Source organism: Sorex fumeus, unplaced genomic scaffold (assembly GCF_029834395.1).
Source record: "Sorex fumeus unplaced genomic scaffold, SorFum_2.1 ptg000011l, whole genome shotgun sequence".
NCBI classification, from domain to species: Eukaryota; Metazoa; Chordata; class Mammalia; order Eulipotyphla; family Soricidae; genus Sorex; species Sorex fumeus.
Genome location: NW_026606068.1, coordinates 6,180,846 through 6,191,795, shown reverse-complemented (window position 1 = coordinate 6,191,795; position 10,950 = coordinate 6,180,846). Strand labels below are relative to the sequence as shown.

Sequence of the window (10,950 nt, the reverse complement as noted above, 5' to 3'; positions counted from 1 at the left end):
TCCCTGTACGATCAGCGCTGTGGGTGGATGGACCCTCTGCCTCTGTGCAGCCCCCCTGGGCTGTCCCTGACACTTGCCCCCACACCACCCTGCTCACAGCCTGAGCTGGCCTGCCGTCCCTGCCACGGCTCTCCCGGGGAGCCTCGTCCTTCCCAGACCACCAGCCTCCGTTTTATTTATTTCTCAGATTTGGGGCCACCCTGGTGGTGCTTTGGGGGGCTACTGAGTGCCAGGACAGGAGCCCCTGCCCCAGTGTGTCCACACACCTGCCCACTCAGGACCTTTGTTCAGCAGGTGCGGTGCCAGCCAGCCTCCCGGAAGGCAGCTGCAAACCGGCTTCGGAGCAAGAGGTCCAGCAAGACTGAGCCGACCCCAGCTGACCTCGCGGGGAAGCACAGGCTCACCCAGGCAGGACAGCGGGGAGGGTGTTTGTCTCGCACGGGCCGACCCGGGCTTGATCCTGGGAGCCCCACGTGGTCCCAGCCCCACCAGGAGTGATGCCTGAGTGCACACAGGGGTGAGCCCCGAGTGCTGCTGAGTGCGGACCAAAAACAAACGAAAGGAAAAAAAACAAGACTCAGCTTTTCCACTGAGTCCCAAAGGCTCCAGTTCCGGCCGGCTCATCCGTCCCCCGTCCTCGCCCTGTCCTGTCCGCAGGTGGAGGCAGGACTCGGTCGGGGCGGGAGGCGCCTCCCTCCACGGGCACACCAGCGCTGGCTCCTGCAGGGACCCCGCAATCGCCCTCCAAGGGGGCACGCCCACCAGCAGTGCTCAGGAATCACCGAGGGGGCCACGTAGGGGACAGGGGCTGGAACTTGGCGCCCCTCCTGCAGGCCTCGCTCTGCCCCCAGCGCCTCCTTTATAGCCTTAAAATGAACTGGCACCGGGGAAAATGCTCCTCGCGTAGCTTTTGCAGCCGGTGCTTCACTGTTTTGACTTTGGGTCACGCCCGGCAGTGCTCAGTGCTCAGGGGCGACTCCGGGCTGGGTGTTTGGGGGGTCTTGGGGTGGGGGCTGGGCCGCCCCGCCCCCTGCAAGGCCCTAGTGTGCCCACTGAGCTCCCCGCCCCCGCGGCCTGGAGCTGCACTGTCGGGGCGGGGAGCGGAGAGACGCCCCGAAACTCGCGGAGAGGCCCCCCCCGCCCGACACGGTGCACAAGGCCCACCCCGCTGCCCGCCGCCTCCCGCCCACGTCCCTTTCCCCGCGGGCACAGCCCACGTCGTCTGCGCAGGCGCGGGGCCGCGCGCGGGGCATCACGGGACTCGTAGTCCGGCGCCCGGCGCGGGACTACAACTCCCAGGGGGCAGCGGGACGCCGCCCCGCACCGGCCCGAGCACCTCGCGGCGGGTCCCCGCGCCGCCCGCGGGAGGGGCGCGAAGATGGCGGACGCGGCCGTCGGCAAAGACAAGTGCGGGGACCAGCGGCTCGTGTCCCTGCCCCTGTCCCGCATCCGCGTCATCATGAAGAGCTCCCCCGAGGTGTCCAGTATCAACCAGGAGGCGCTGGTGCTCACGGCCAAGGCCACGGTGAGGCGGGCCGCGAGCCGGGAGGAGAGCGGGGGCGGGCGGGGACGGGCGCCGCCTGGAACCGTCGCGGCCCGGCCCGCCCCGCCCGCCGGACTCCGCCGCGCGGCCTGGCCCTCCAGGCCCGCGCCCCGGTGGCCTGTTCCCGGGCTCGCGCGCGCGCGCGCCCCCGCCGCCTGCCTCGGGGCCGCCGCCGCCGCCGCGCGCACCCGAGCCCGCGCGCGCTCCGACTGCTGGCCCCGCCCCCGCGCGCCCCCCGCGCTTCCGCAGCGCCGCGTCCCCTTGGCCCCGCCCCGCCCCGGATGGCCCCGCCCCAACCCAGCCTGGCCCCGCCCCTCCTCTCCTACCCCGCCCAGTTCCCGCCCCGCTTCGCTCCGCCCCCTCCTCGCCTGGCCCCGCCTGCTCCCGCAGTTCCCCGAGCGCCGTTCTTGGCCCCGCCCCCTTCCCGCCCTTCCCCGCGCGCCCTTCTCTTGGTCCCGCCCCTCCCCGGGTGGCCCCGCCCCAACCCAGCCTTGCCCCGCCCCTCCTCCTGCTCCGCCCAGTTCCAGCCCCACCCCGCTTCGCTCCGCCCCTCCTGGCTCCGCCCCGCTCCCTCGTCGCCTGGCCCCGCCCCTCCCCGCGCGCTCCCGCGCCCGGCCGAAGGTGGTTACCGCACACTTTCCCCCTGGCACGTGCCTTTCTTGCCCCGCCCTTCCCTTTCGATTTGTTTCTTTTCTTTTCTTTCCTTTTTTTATTTTTTTTGCTTTTTGGGTCACACCCAGCGATGCACAGGGGTTACTCTTGGCTCTGCACTCAGGAGTTACTCCTGGCGGTGCTCAGGGGACCATATGGGATGCTGGGAATCGAACCCGGGTCAGCCACGTGCAAGGCAAACGCCCTCCCCGCTGTGCTGTCGCTCCAGCCCCTCGATTTGTTTCTTGACTCGGGGACCTGCACTCGTCAGTGGGCCCCTGGGCGCCCTGGAAAACGCGGGCTTGGCGGGGTTCCCGAAGGAGGTGCTGCCGCACCCCCCCACCCTGACCCCAAAGCCTCTCCCCACACTCAACTTGGACCTCGGAAGAAGGAGGCTACGGACTTGGTGGTTCTCCTGGGGTCTGGGCGCAGCTGGTAGTGCGGGGGGGGGGGGGGGCGGGAACCCCCCCAACGCGTGCAAAGTTTGGCGCTTTTGAGCGAACTTGTTTTTGTGCCATGGCCGAGCTGGCCCTGGCCTGTGACCGTCTGAGCCACCCGAACTGGCTTCCTCTGTCCGGATGAGTGCAAGGGGTGCAGAGGGACCGGGGTGCTTAGGAGCCCAAGTCAGACGGGAATGGGCCAAGGTCAGCCAGGCGGGGGCACAGGCTTGCCGGGCACCACATCCCAAGCTAGGCAGGTGCCTTGCACTTTCAGGAAAGGAAAGGGAGGGTCCCTTTTGCCAAGCGTGCATGGGCGGGCCCCTGTCCCTGGTACTCCCAGCACTGCCAACTGCCACACCCAGAAAGGGATTTGGTCCTGTTTGTCACAGTTGGGCAGTATGTTGAGCATTTTGGCTGTAACTGCCCCCGTCACCCCGTACAAGTGCTTCCATTCTAATCCCTTCTCCAGAGATTGGGCCTCATGCACCCGAGTCACTGGGAATCACTGTCATAGACTTTCCTAAGTTCAAAATACAGACTTCGTAAGAGGAGTGCCTGCTTCTACCAACTGACACGCTTTTTTTTTTCTCACCTCATTTTCTCCCCTTTCTTGGGGATTTCCTGGGAAACCCGAGGTGTGCCAAGACAGCCTGCAAGACACTCTAATTGGAGAATTCAGTTCTGGTGCAGGGGAGGGCATTCGCCTCCCATCCCCAACACCCCGCAGGTCCCCTGAACCCCACCGGGAGCTAAGCCCCGAGTCCCCATCCCCGAGTTCTCTCTGAGGGCCCAGGACGCCTGTTGTCCTTGTATGCTGCTTGCAGGAGCTGTTCGTGCAGTACCTGGCCACCTACTCGTACAGACACGGCGGAGGCAAGGAGAAGAAGGCGCTTACCTACAGCGACCTGTCCAGCACCGCCGAGGACTCCGACACCTTCCAGTTTCTGGCAGGTAAGCGAGAGCCCTGCCGGGATGGTGTACGACGTCACAGCACGCACCAAGATGCGTGACCGGAGGGCAAGCCCACAGAACTGTGTGCGGGCTGGAGGAGGCGGGCAGCGCGCCCTGTTGGTCCGGGAGGGGATACTGGTGGGCTGGAAAGCCTCGGCCACACGAGCACCATGCCGATGCCTGTCACCTTCTGTCTTTCAGATATATTACCAAAGAAGATTTTAGCGAGTAAGTATCTGAAAATGCTCAAGGAGAAGAGGGGCTCGGACGAGGAAGAGAATGCCGACGCCACGGAATCCTAACCCCAAGGTCAGCTCCAGCCGCCATCCCGGGGGACCTGCCTTCAGCCCCGCTGGCCACGTGCCCGGAGCAGGGACCTGCACTGCCCCCTGGACCCGGCCCCCTCACGGCTGCCCCAGCTTGCGCCCAAGGCATGGGCAGTTTGCATTCTGCCTTCCAGCTTTTAGCGCCAAGTGCCAGCTGTGTACATCCACACGTGAATGCAGGTTTTGAAATCAGTTCTAGTCAAAAACTAAACACGTAGTAAATAGTTCTTGGAAACTTGTTTAAAAATGACAGCTTTGGGGCACAGTACGTTAGATTTGAATTTTGTATTTAAAAAAAAATTTGTACTCCAATAAATCACCCATTTTTATTAAAAACTATGTATTTTTTTATAGTAAAATAAATGTGGAATTTGTTCTAGAGTCCCATCACTCTGAGATTTTTGTGCAATTAAAATAGAAGCATTTTTAACATCCAGACGAAAGTTGTTATATCCAGAAAGAAATACTGCTCTTGGGGCTTGCAGCGATAGCACAGCGGGGAGGGCATTTGCCTTGCACGAAGTCAGCCCAAGTTCAGTCCCCCAAATCCCATATGGTCCCCTGAGCACCACCAGGAGTAGTTCCTGAGTCAGAGCCAGAAGTAATGCCTGAGCATCTCTGGGTGTGATCCGAAAAGGGAAAAAAAAATATATGTGTGTGTGTGTATGTGTGTATATATACATATGTATATATATTTTCATGCTTTTCTTAAAGATGACTTAAAAGCATAAAGATACCTCCCCATTTGTCACGACTCTGGTTGGCTGAAGGGGTTGGAATCCAGGTGTGGATGCCAAGTGGCTGACTGCTGGGTGTGCACCCCAGAAAACCAGGAATAGCTGTTTCTACAGCCTTCTCCCCAACTCCCCACCTCCACACACGAAGCTTTTGGCTCTTGTCTTTCTGATCTTGTAGAAATGGTTACGATTTGAATCTGGTAACACACGTTAGAGTGTGTGGACAGTTCTGTCACCCCCACTAATGCTTCACTTAGTACTAGGGTTTTCTGTCCTGTGTATTTTCAAGTTGATTTTAAAATACTTTTTGTTGTGTTTTTGGGCCACATCTGGCAATGCTTGGGTTACTTCTGGCTCTGTGCTCAGGAATTACACCTGGTAGTGCTCAAGGACCGTATGGAGTGTTGGGGATTGCACCCAGGTCCTCCGCATGCGAGGCAAGTGCTGTACCCACTGTACTATCACTCGGACTCCTAAAATAAAAGTGGTTTTTGGTTCACACCTGGCAGTGCTCAGGGGTTACTCTCGGCTCTGCTTCAGGAAGTACTCCTGGTGGTGCTCCAAACATGGGGTGCTGCATGCAACGCAAATGCTCTATCCACTACATTATCATTCTGGTTCCGAAAATATTTTAAAAACCAACTCTTGGGGCTAGACTGATAGCAAAGCTGGTGGGGCGTTTGCCTTGCACACAGCTGGCCCGGGTTCGATTCCCAGCATCCCCTATGGTTCCCTGAGCACCACCAGGTGTAATTCCTGAGTGCAGAGCCAGGAGTAACCCCTGTACATGGCCGGGTGTGACCCAAAAAGCAAAATTAATTAAAAAACACTCTTGGTCCTATAGTTGTTTTATTTATTTTTTTAGGTGTGTTGCTCAGAGGTTACTCCTGGCTCTGCACTCGGGAATTAGTCCTGGTGGTGCTTGGGGGGCCATAGGGGATGCCGGGGATCAAACCCAGGTAGGGCACATGCAAAGCAAATGCAAGTGCCTTACCTGCTGTACTCTCGCTCTGGCCCTAGCCCAATAGTTCTGAGTCCTGCTAAGTGGGCCAGCCCACCATACAATCTGGCCCCTCATTACTCCTTTCAGCAGCTACTACAAAAGTCATCTATCTCGTGATGTGTGCATTTTCTAAAGGGCTGCAGCATTCTGTCTCTCCTGCCGCTTGCCACTTCCCCCCACCCCAGGAAGGCCGATGGCGATGGGCAGGCGAAGGAAGGGATGACGGCCAGGCTGGTCGGCATCAACTGCAGTTTCTTCCAATCTCTTCATTCTCCTCTGACCCCCCTTCATTCTCCTTCTGGCTCCTTCTGGCTCCCCTCATTCTCCTTCCCGCCTCCCAGCCCACTCTCACAGCCTAGTTTATATAGAAATCATGTAGGGTGGGGATGTAGGGTGGGGATACAAAGGTAGGGTTGAACATTAACAAATCAACAAAGAGAGGTAAGGCCACTCCTCAAGGACAAAAATCTCATCTAAAGGGATTCCTCCGAATTACTAGGAGATCCACTCAAGGGCGGGATTCCATTCAGGGTGTGTTGCTTTCTTCTTTCCCCAGCTAGTAATCCACTTCACACAGTCACAGTCTTCCCGTTGTTCATGATTTGCTCGAGCGGGCCCAGTAACGTCTCCATTATGAGACTAGTTGTTACTGTGCTTGGCATATCGAATACGTCACGGGGAGCTTGCCAGGCTCTGCCGTGCGGGCACTTAGTCATTGTAAATTTATTTCTAATATTTCTAGCAATGTCATTTTGTATGCACACAGTAAGAGGTATGTCAAGTTTATAGAATTGCTCTCCTGGGGTCTCCGGGGTCATCTTGATCTCAGACTACAGTGCTCGGGGCAGATTAGTCTTTCCTATCCCTAGCAGGGTCCTAATCTCATAGTTAATTTTGGATCATGACAGCATTTGTCCATGACCATGCTCTTTATTTTTTTGCTTTTTGGGTCATATCCGGCAATGCTCAGGAATTACTCCTGGTTCTGCACTCAGGAATTACTCCTGGCGGTGCTCAGGGGACCATATAGGATGCTGGGAATTGAACCCAGGTTGGCCGCGTGCAAGGCAAACGCCCTACCTGCTGTGCTATCGCTCCAGCCCCATGCTCTTCACTTTAGTTGAGTATTATGGCGCTTGGCCTGGCCCGTTTCGATGCCAGGGTAGTTCACAGCTTGCCCTGGGTCCATTCAGTCCCTCATCGGGATCCTACTTTTGGGGTGCTAGGAACTAAGGACAACTGAGTCGGGAAAGCAGATATCTGGAAGTGAATATTATTTGGAGTCAATTAACTCCTAAGTTACAAAAGCGTAATATTAAATGTCTTCCTGTTTCCGTACCGAAAGGACATTGCTTTAAAGTAGCACTGTAGCACTGTCCTGTCGTTCATCAGTGTGCTCAAGCGGGCACCAGTAACGTTTCCATTGTGAGACTTATTACTGTTTTTGGCATATCGAATACGCCACAGGGAGCTTGCCAGGCTCTGCTGTGCGGGCGGGATACTCTTGGTAGCTTGCCGGGCTCTCCAAGAGGGATGAAGGAATCGAACCCAGGTTGGCCGCGTGCAAGGCAAATGCCCTACCGGTTGTGCTATCGCTATGCAAAGGATGGGGAAAAGCAGTATTTAACTTACAAGTTAAGTGTCTTTTAGAAGGATCTGACCTTACAAGTTAACAGAATCTGATGTAGGGGGGCCGGGGAGGTGTTGGAGGTGATTAACTGGTTGGGGAGGAGAGCACAGACAAGAGTTTACAGATAAACACAGACGAATGGGAGTGACTTGGGAGCACTGTGATGGCTGTAACCCGATAAACCTAAGCTCCTGGTGGCCAGGGAGAAATGACAAACCAATGTTATCCTACAATGATGCCTCATCTTTTCGTGATCAGTGTTAGAAGCGCTTGCTTTGCAGGTGGCCAAGCTAAGTTCGATCCCTAGCATCCCATTATAATCTCCCAAACCCCACCAGGAGTGATCCCCGAGCTCAGAGCCAGGCGTGAGCTCAGAACACTGCTGGGTGTGACCCCAAAACCAAAAATGAAAACGAAAATAGCTTTTGGTTTGGCCCTGGATTCTATCTCCAGCACCTAGAGGAAAAGAAAAAAGGAACAGATAATAGAGCAGTCACGAAGGCCAGGGCGCTTGTCTGAGTGGGTGTCCGGGAGGCTTACCTCGGTACCTGCAGGCCCGCCACTTCTGTCAAAGGGAATGAATGCAGACAGGCTGGTGAAGACCAGTCAGTCCCAGGAGCAGCCAGGAAGAGAGAGGTGGGACCTGCTATGGGGCCATGCGTCCTGCCCCACAGTCGGTGGGCTGCGAGTTTGGTCGTGCACCTTACTGCTTTCCACGCAAACCTCCCATCCCACACGTGGGACACCTGGCGCTCCATTCCCAGAATCCTGAATCCTATCCCACGTCAGAAGACTGGGCACCAAGTGCTCCTTTTCTGATGAGGTCGCGGTGGTGATCACCTTGGAGGTGGGCACCGGGCAGGGGGCGTGCAGGTGCTTTCTGGTTCTGGAGCCAAGTACACGGCCCTGGAAACATTAAGGGGGAAACACATCTGGACTTCTTTCTTCTGTGTGGAGAGGAGGGAGGTGGGCCTGGCCTGCGACTCCCAGGGCTCATGCCTGGCGGGGCCGAACTTTGGTCTGCTCTGTGCAAGGCAGGCACCGAAACCCTTTCCTGCTCACCTCCCCACCTTGATCTTGTTTCCGGCTGGGAAGCAGGCAGGGGAGAGGGCGCAGAGGGCTAGCGGGAGGCTTCACCTCCGCGTTCTGGAGGCCCAGTGCTCCATGGCCGCCACCGCGCAGCGCAGGAACAACTTGAGCACACCTGGCCCTCCTCCTCCCTCAGGGCTCACTGTGTGCCGGGTTGCTCCGGGGCCCGTTTCCCCCTTGAGCCTGAGCTGCGGGCCGGCCAAGGGGACCTGGTCTCTGGAAGCTGCCGGGTGCTCTTAGGGCAGGTCTGCCGCAGAAACCACTTCTGGGCACCTCCACGCCCGTGCCCAGTGGCTCTCCTCACACTTTCCCTCTGGTTCCGACACCTGGTGATGGTGTTCTGAGGCCTTTGACAGCGGAGAGGTCAGCAGGTGGAGTGAGGGGCGGCCCCACACGGTCAGGTCCCCCCTGCCTCTGCCTTTCTCACAGCTGCTGGCGCAGGCCAGCCGCCCCCCGCCCCCAACCTGAATTCTCGGGGGCTGAGGAGCCTTCCCGGGGGCCTGACCGAGCCCCGTGAGCTCACGCCCAGCTGCGCGCGAATGACCAGCTGGGGAGAGGCAGCTGTAAATACGAGAGGTTTTATTTTATTTTTTTGCTGACATACTATGAGGCAAAACAAAACTGACACCATACAAAATAACTTTATAAAATATCATTCACATCATATTTGATCAGATTTACAGCATTCTGTGCATGTTAAGGTTTATGTAAGGAGGTGAAAAAACACTATGCCAAACTTTTAGTATTAGTTTATATACACACAGTAAGAAACAAAACAAGTAACTGTTAGGATTTCCATGAATTTATTGCAAAAATAGTGCAAACTACTTAACCTAGTAAGCTGTAAAACAAACTCGAAAGGACCCAGCTAAGCTTAAACACGACAATCGATGCTCGGGGTCCCGCCTTTAGCTTTTCACCAGTCCACTCAGTCTGAGACCAGCCCGGCCTGCCTGGCCGAGGGAGTGCTGGCCCGAGACAGGCGCGCCTGGCTGCCTGACGCCCGCAGTACCGTTAGGGCCGTGCTACTCGGCGGCGGCGGCAGCGCGGTGAGGTCTGTGTTGAAGCATTTAGATGCCGTGATGCTTAAAGTCTAACCTTGTACGTCAGTTATCCAACCTCGTGATGACATGGAGAAAGATTCCCGGAAGCAGCATGGACAGAAGGGGCTGGGAGACACAGCGCCCTCCCGTGCAGGCGCACTGGGCAGAGGGTCATTCTACTGGTGGGCAACCTTTGAATCAGATATTGCGGTCGGTCGGGGGGGGAAAAAGGTCCTGTCTAGCTACAAGAGTGACTTCAACGTTTCTTTCAACAGTCTAGTGGGGTCCAAAAGCATATATCTAAACGAAGTAATAAGAGCAAAAACAAAATGCTACATAGAAAAGCTAAAGAAACAAAAATGCAGCATATTCAGGTTCTTTTTCTTGAGGTACCTATATAAATTTAATCACCTGCCCCAAAGTACTCTTGTCAGGTAAAAAACAAAACGCTTCCTGGTCAGCCAATCACAGGGCCTATTATTACGGAGAAAGTGCAACAAGGCGGATCTTTGCAGCATACTCGAGGATGATTCCGTCCGGACAGAGCGGAGCCAAGGAGCGTCTGAGGAACAGCTCGCCTCATCATCCCACTGCTTCTGAGATCCTGCAGCAAAAAGCCTCCCACATCAGCTTTCAAAGTTCTGCCACTAAGGAATGTTGGTTCCCTTGTAAAATTCAGAGATCTCTTGAAAATAGTAAAACTAGACTACAGGAAAGATCCCTAATTTTTATTGATCGGTACAAAATCAAATGGTTAAGACTCCAAAATATTGTTTACTTCCAAAGAATTAAGTTAAAAAAGATCGCCAGAGTAGGAAAAGTCTAGAATTGTAAACTGCCAAATAGAAAAGCATGGAAAGTCATTGAGTGCCTCATCTTTCCCGCCTGCCAGAGAGCCAGGGTGCTGGGAGTACACCCCCCACCGCACCCCGACTGTCCACTGACACCAAAGCCCCCGGGCCTGGCGAGATGAACTGACGACAGTCCATGTGCTGCTGAGAGCTCAGCCGAGAGGAGGTGCCGGGCCGCCGTGATGGGAGGGCCGGGGGCCGCCTGTCGCCCCTCCAGTGGCACACAAAACGGAGGGAGAGAAAAAGAGGCGAGTACGGAAGGCTGGGGGTTTCTTGTTGGTAACATGAAATTGCTCCGGGACATTTTTTCTTTTCGCGAGAGGGCAGTTGGGGTTCCAAAGCACGTTAGTAGTTGGCTGAGGGGGATCTATTAAGTTTCACGGCCAATATAAAATAGTTCATTTCAAATGGGTTTTTCAATGCATTAGGATTCAACACAAAAGGCACAAAATAAATAAAAATATTAAATAAACGGAAAGATGATTTCAAGCTTCATGTGGAGTTACAGCTCACTGTTTGGTTACTTTTTCCAATTTAATTTGACAGACTAAGTAAATAGCACCCAACTGTTTTAACTGAGGTAGATCCACATTGTAAAGAAAGCTGGGTCCCCTCCATTTTGTGTCTAGATTTAAGATGCTTTTGCAGAAACGCAAACCCGTGGGATCAACATGGAGGCCGGGCCG

At 55.9% G+C, this 10,950-nt stretch overlaps 1 protein-coding gene across 1 annotated transcript; it reads left to right on the top strand.

Moving 5' to 3' along the window:
• The first annotated feature begins 1,295 nt into the window (after positions 1-1,295).
• On the top strand, positions 1,296-4,247 carry CHRAC1 (chromatin accessibility complex subunit 1). The gene is made up of 3 exons (XM_056110933.1): positions 1,296-1,525; positions 3,459-3,585; positions 3,787-4,247. Exons 1-3 carry the CDS (start codon positions 1,379-1,381, stop codon positions 3,885-3,887), a joined length of 375 nt encoding a protein of 124 aa, XP_055966908.1. The 5' UTR covers positions 1,296-1,378; the 3' UTR covers positions 3,888-4,247.
• Positions 4,248-10,950: the final 6,703 nt, after the last annotated feature.

Excerpts from the sequence above, each read along its gene's own strand:
- CHRAC1 (XM_056110933.1), top strand. The coding sequence starts at position 1,379 with ATGGCGGACGCGGCCGTCGGCAAAGACAAGTGCGGGGACCAGCGGCTC. Across the intron at positions 1,526-3,458 it reads TGCTCACGGCCAAGGCCACG|GAGCTGTTCGTGCAGTACCT; the intron begins GTGAGGCGGGCC and ends TGCTGCTTGCAG. Across the intron at positions 3,586-3,786 it reads CACCTTCCAGTTTCTGGCAG|ATATATTACCAAAGAAGATT; the intron begins GTAAGCGAGAGC and ends TCTGTCTTTCAG.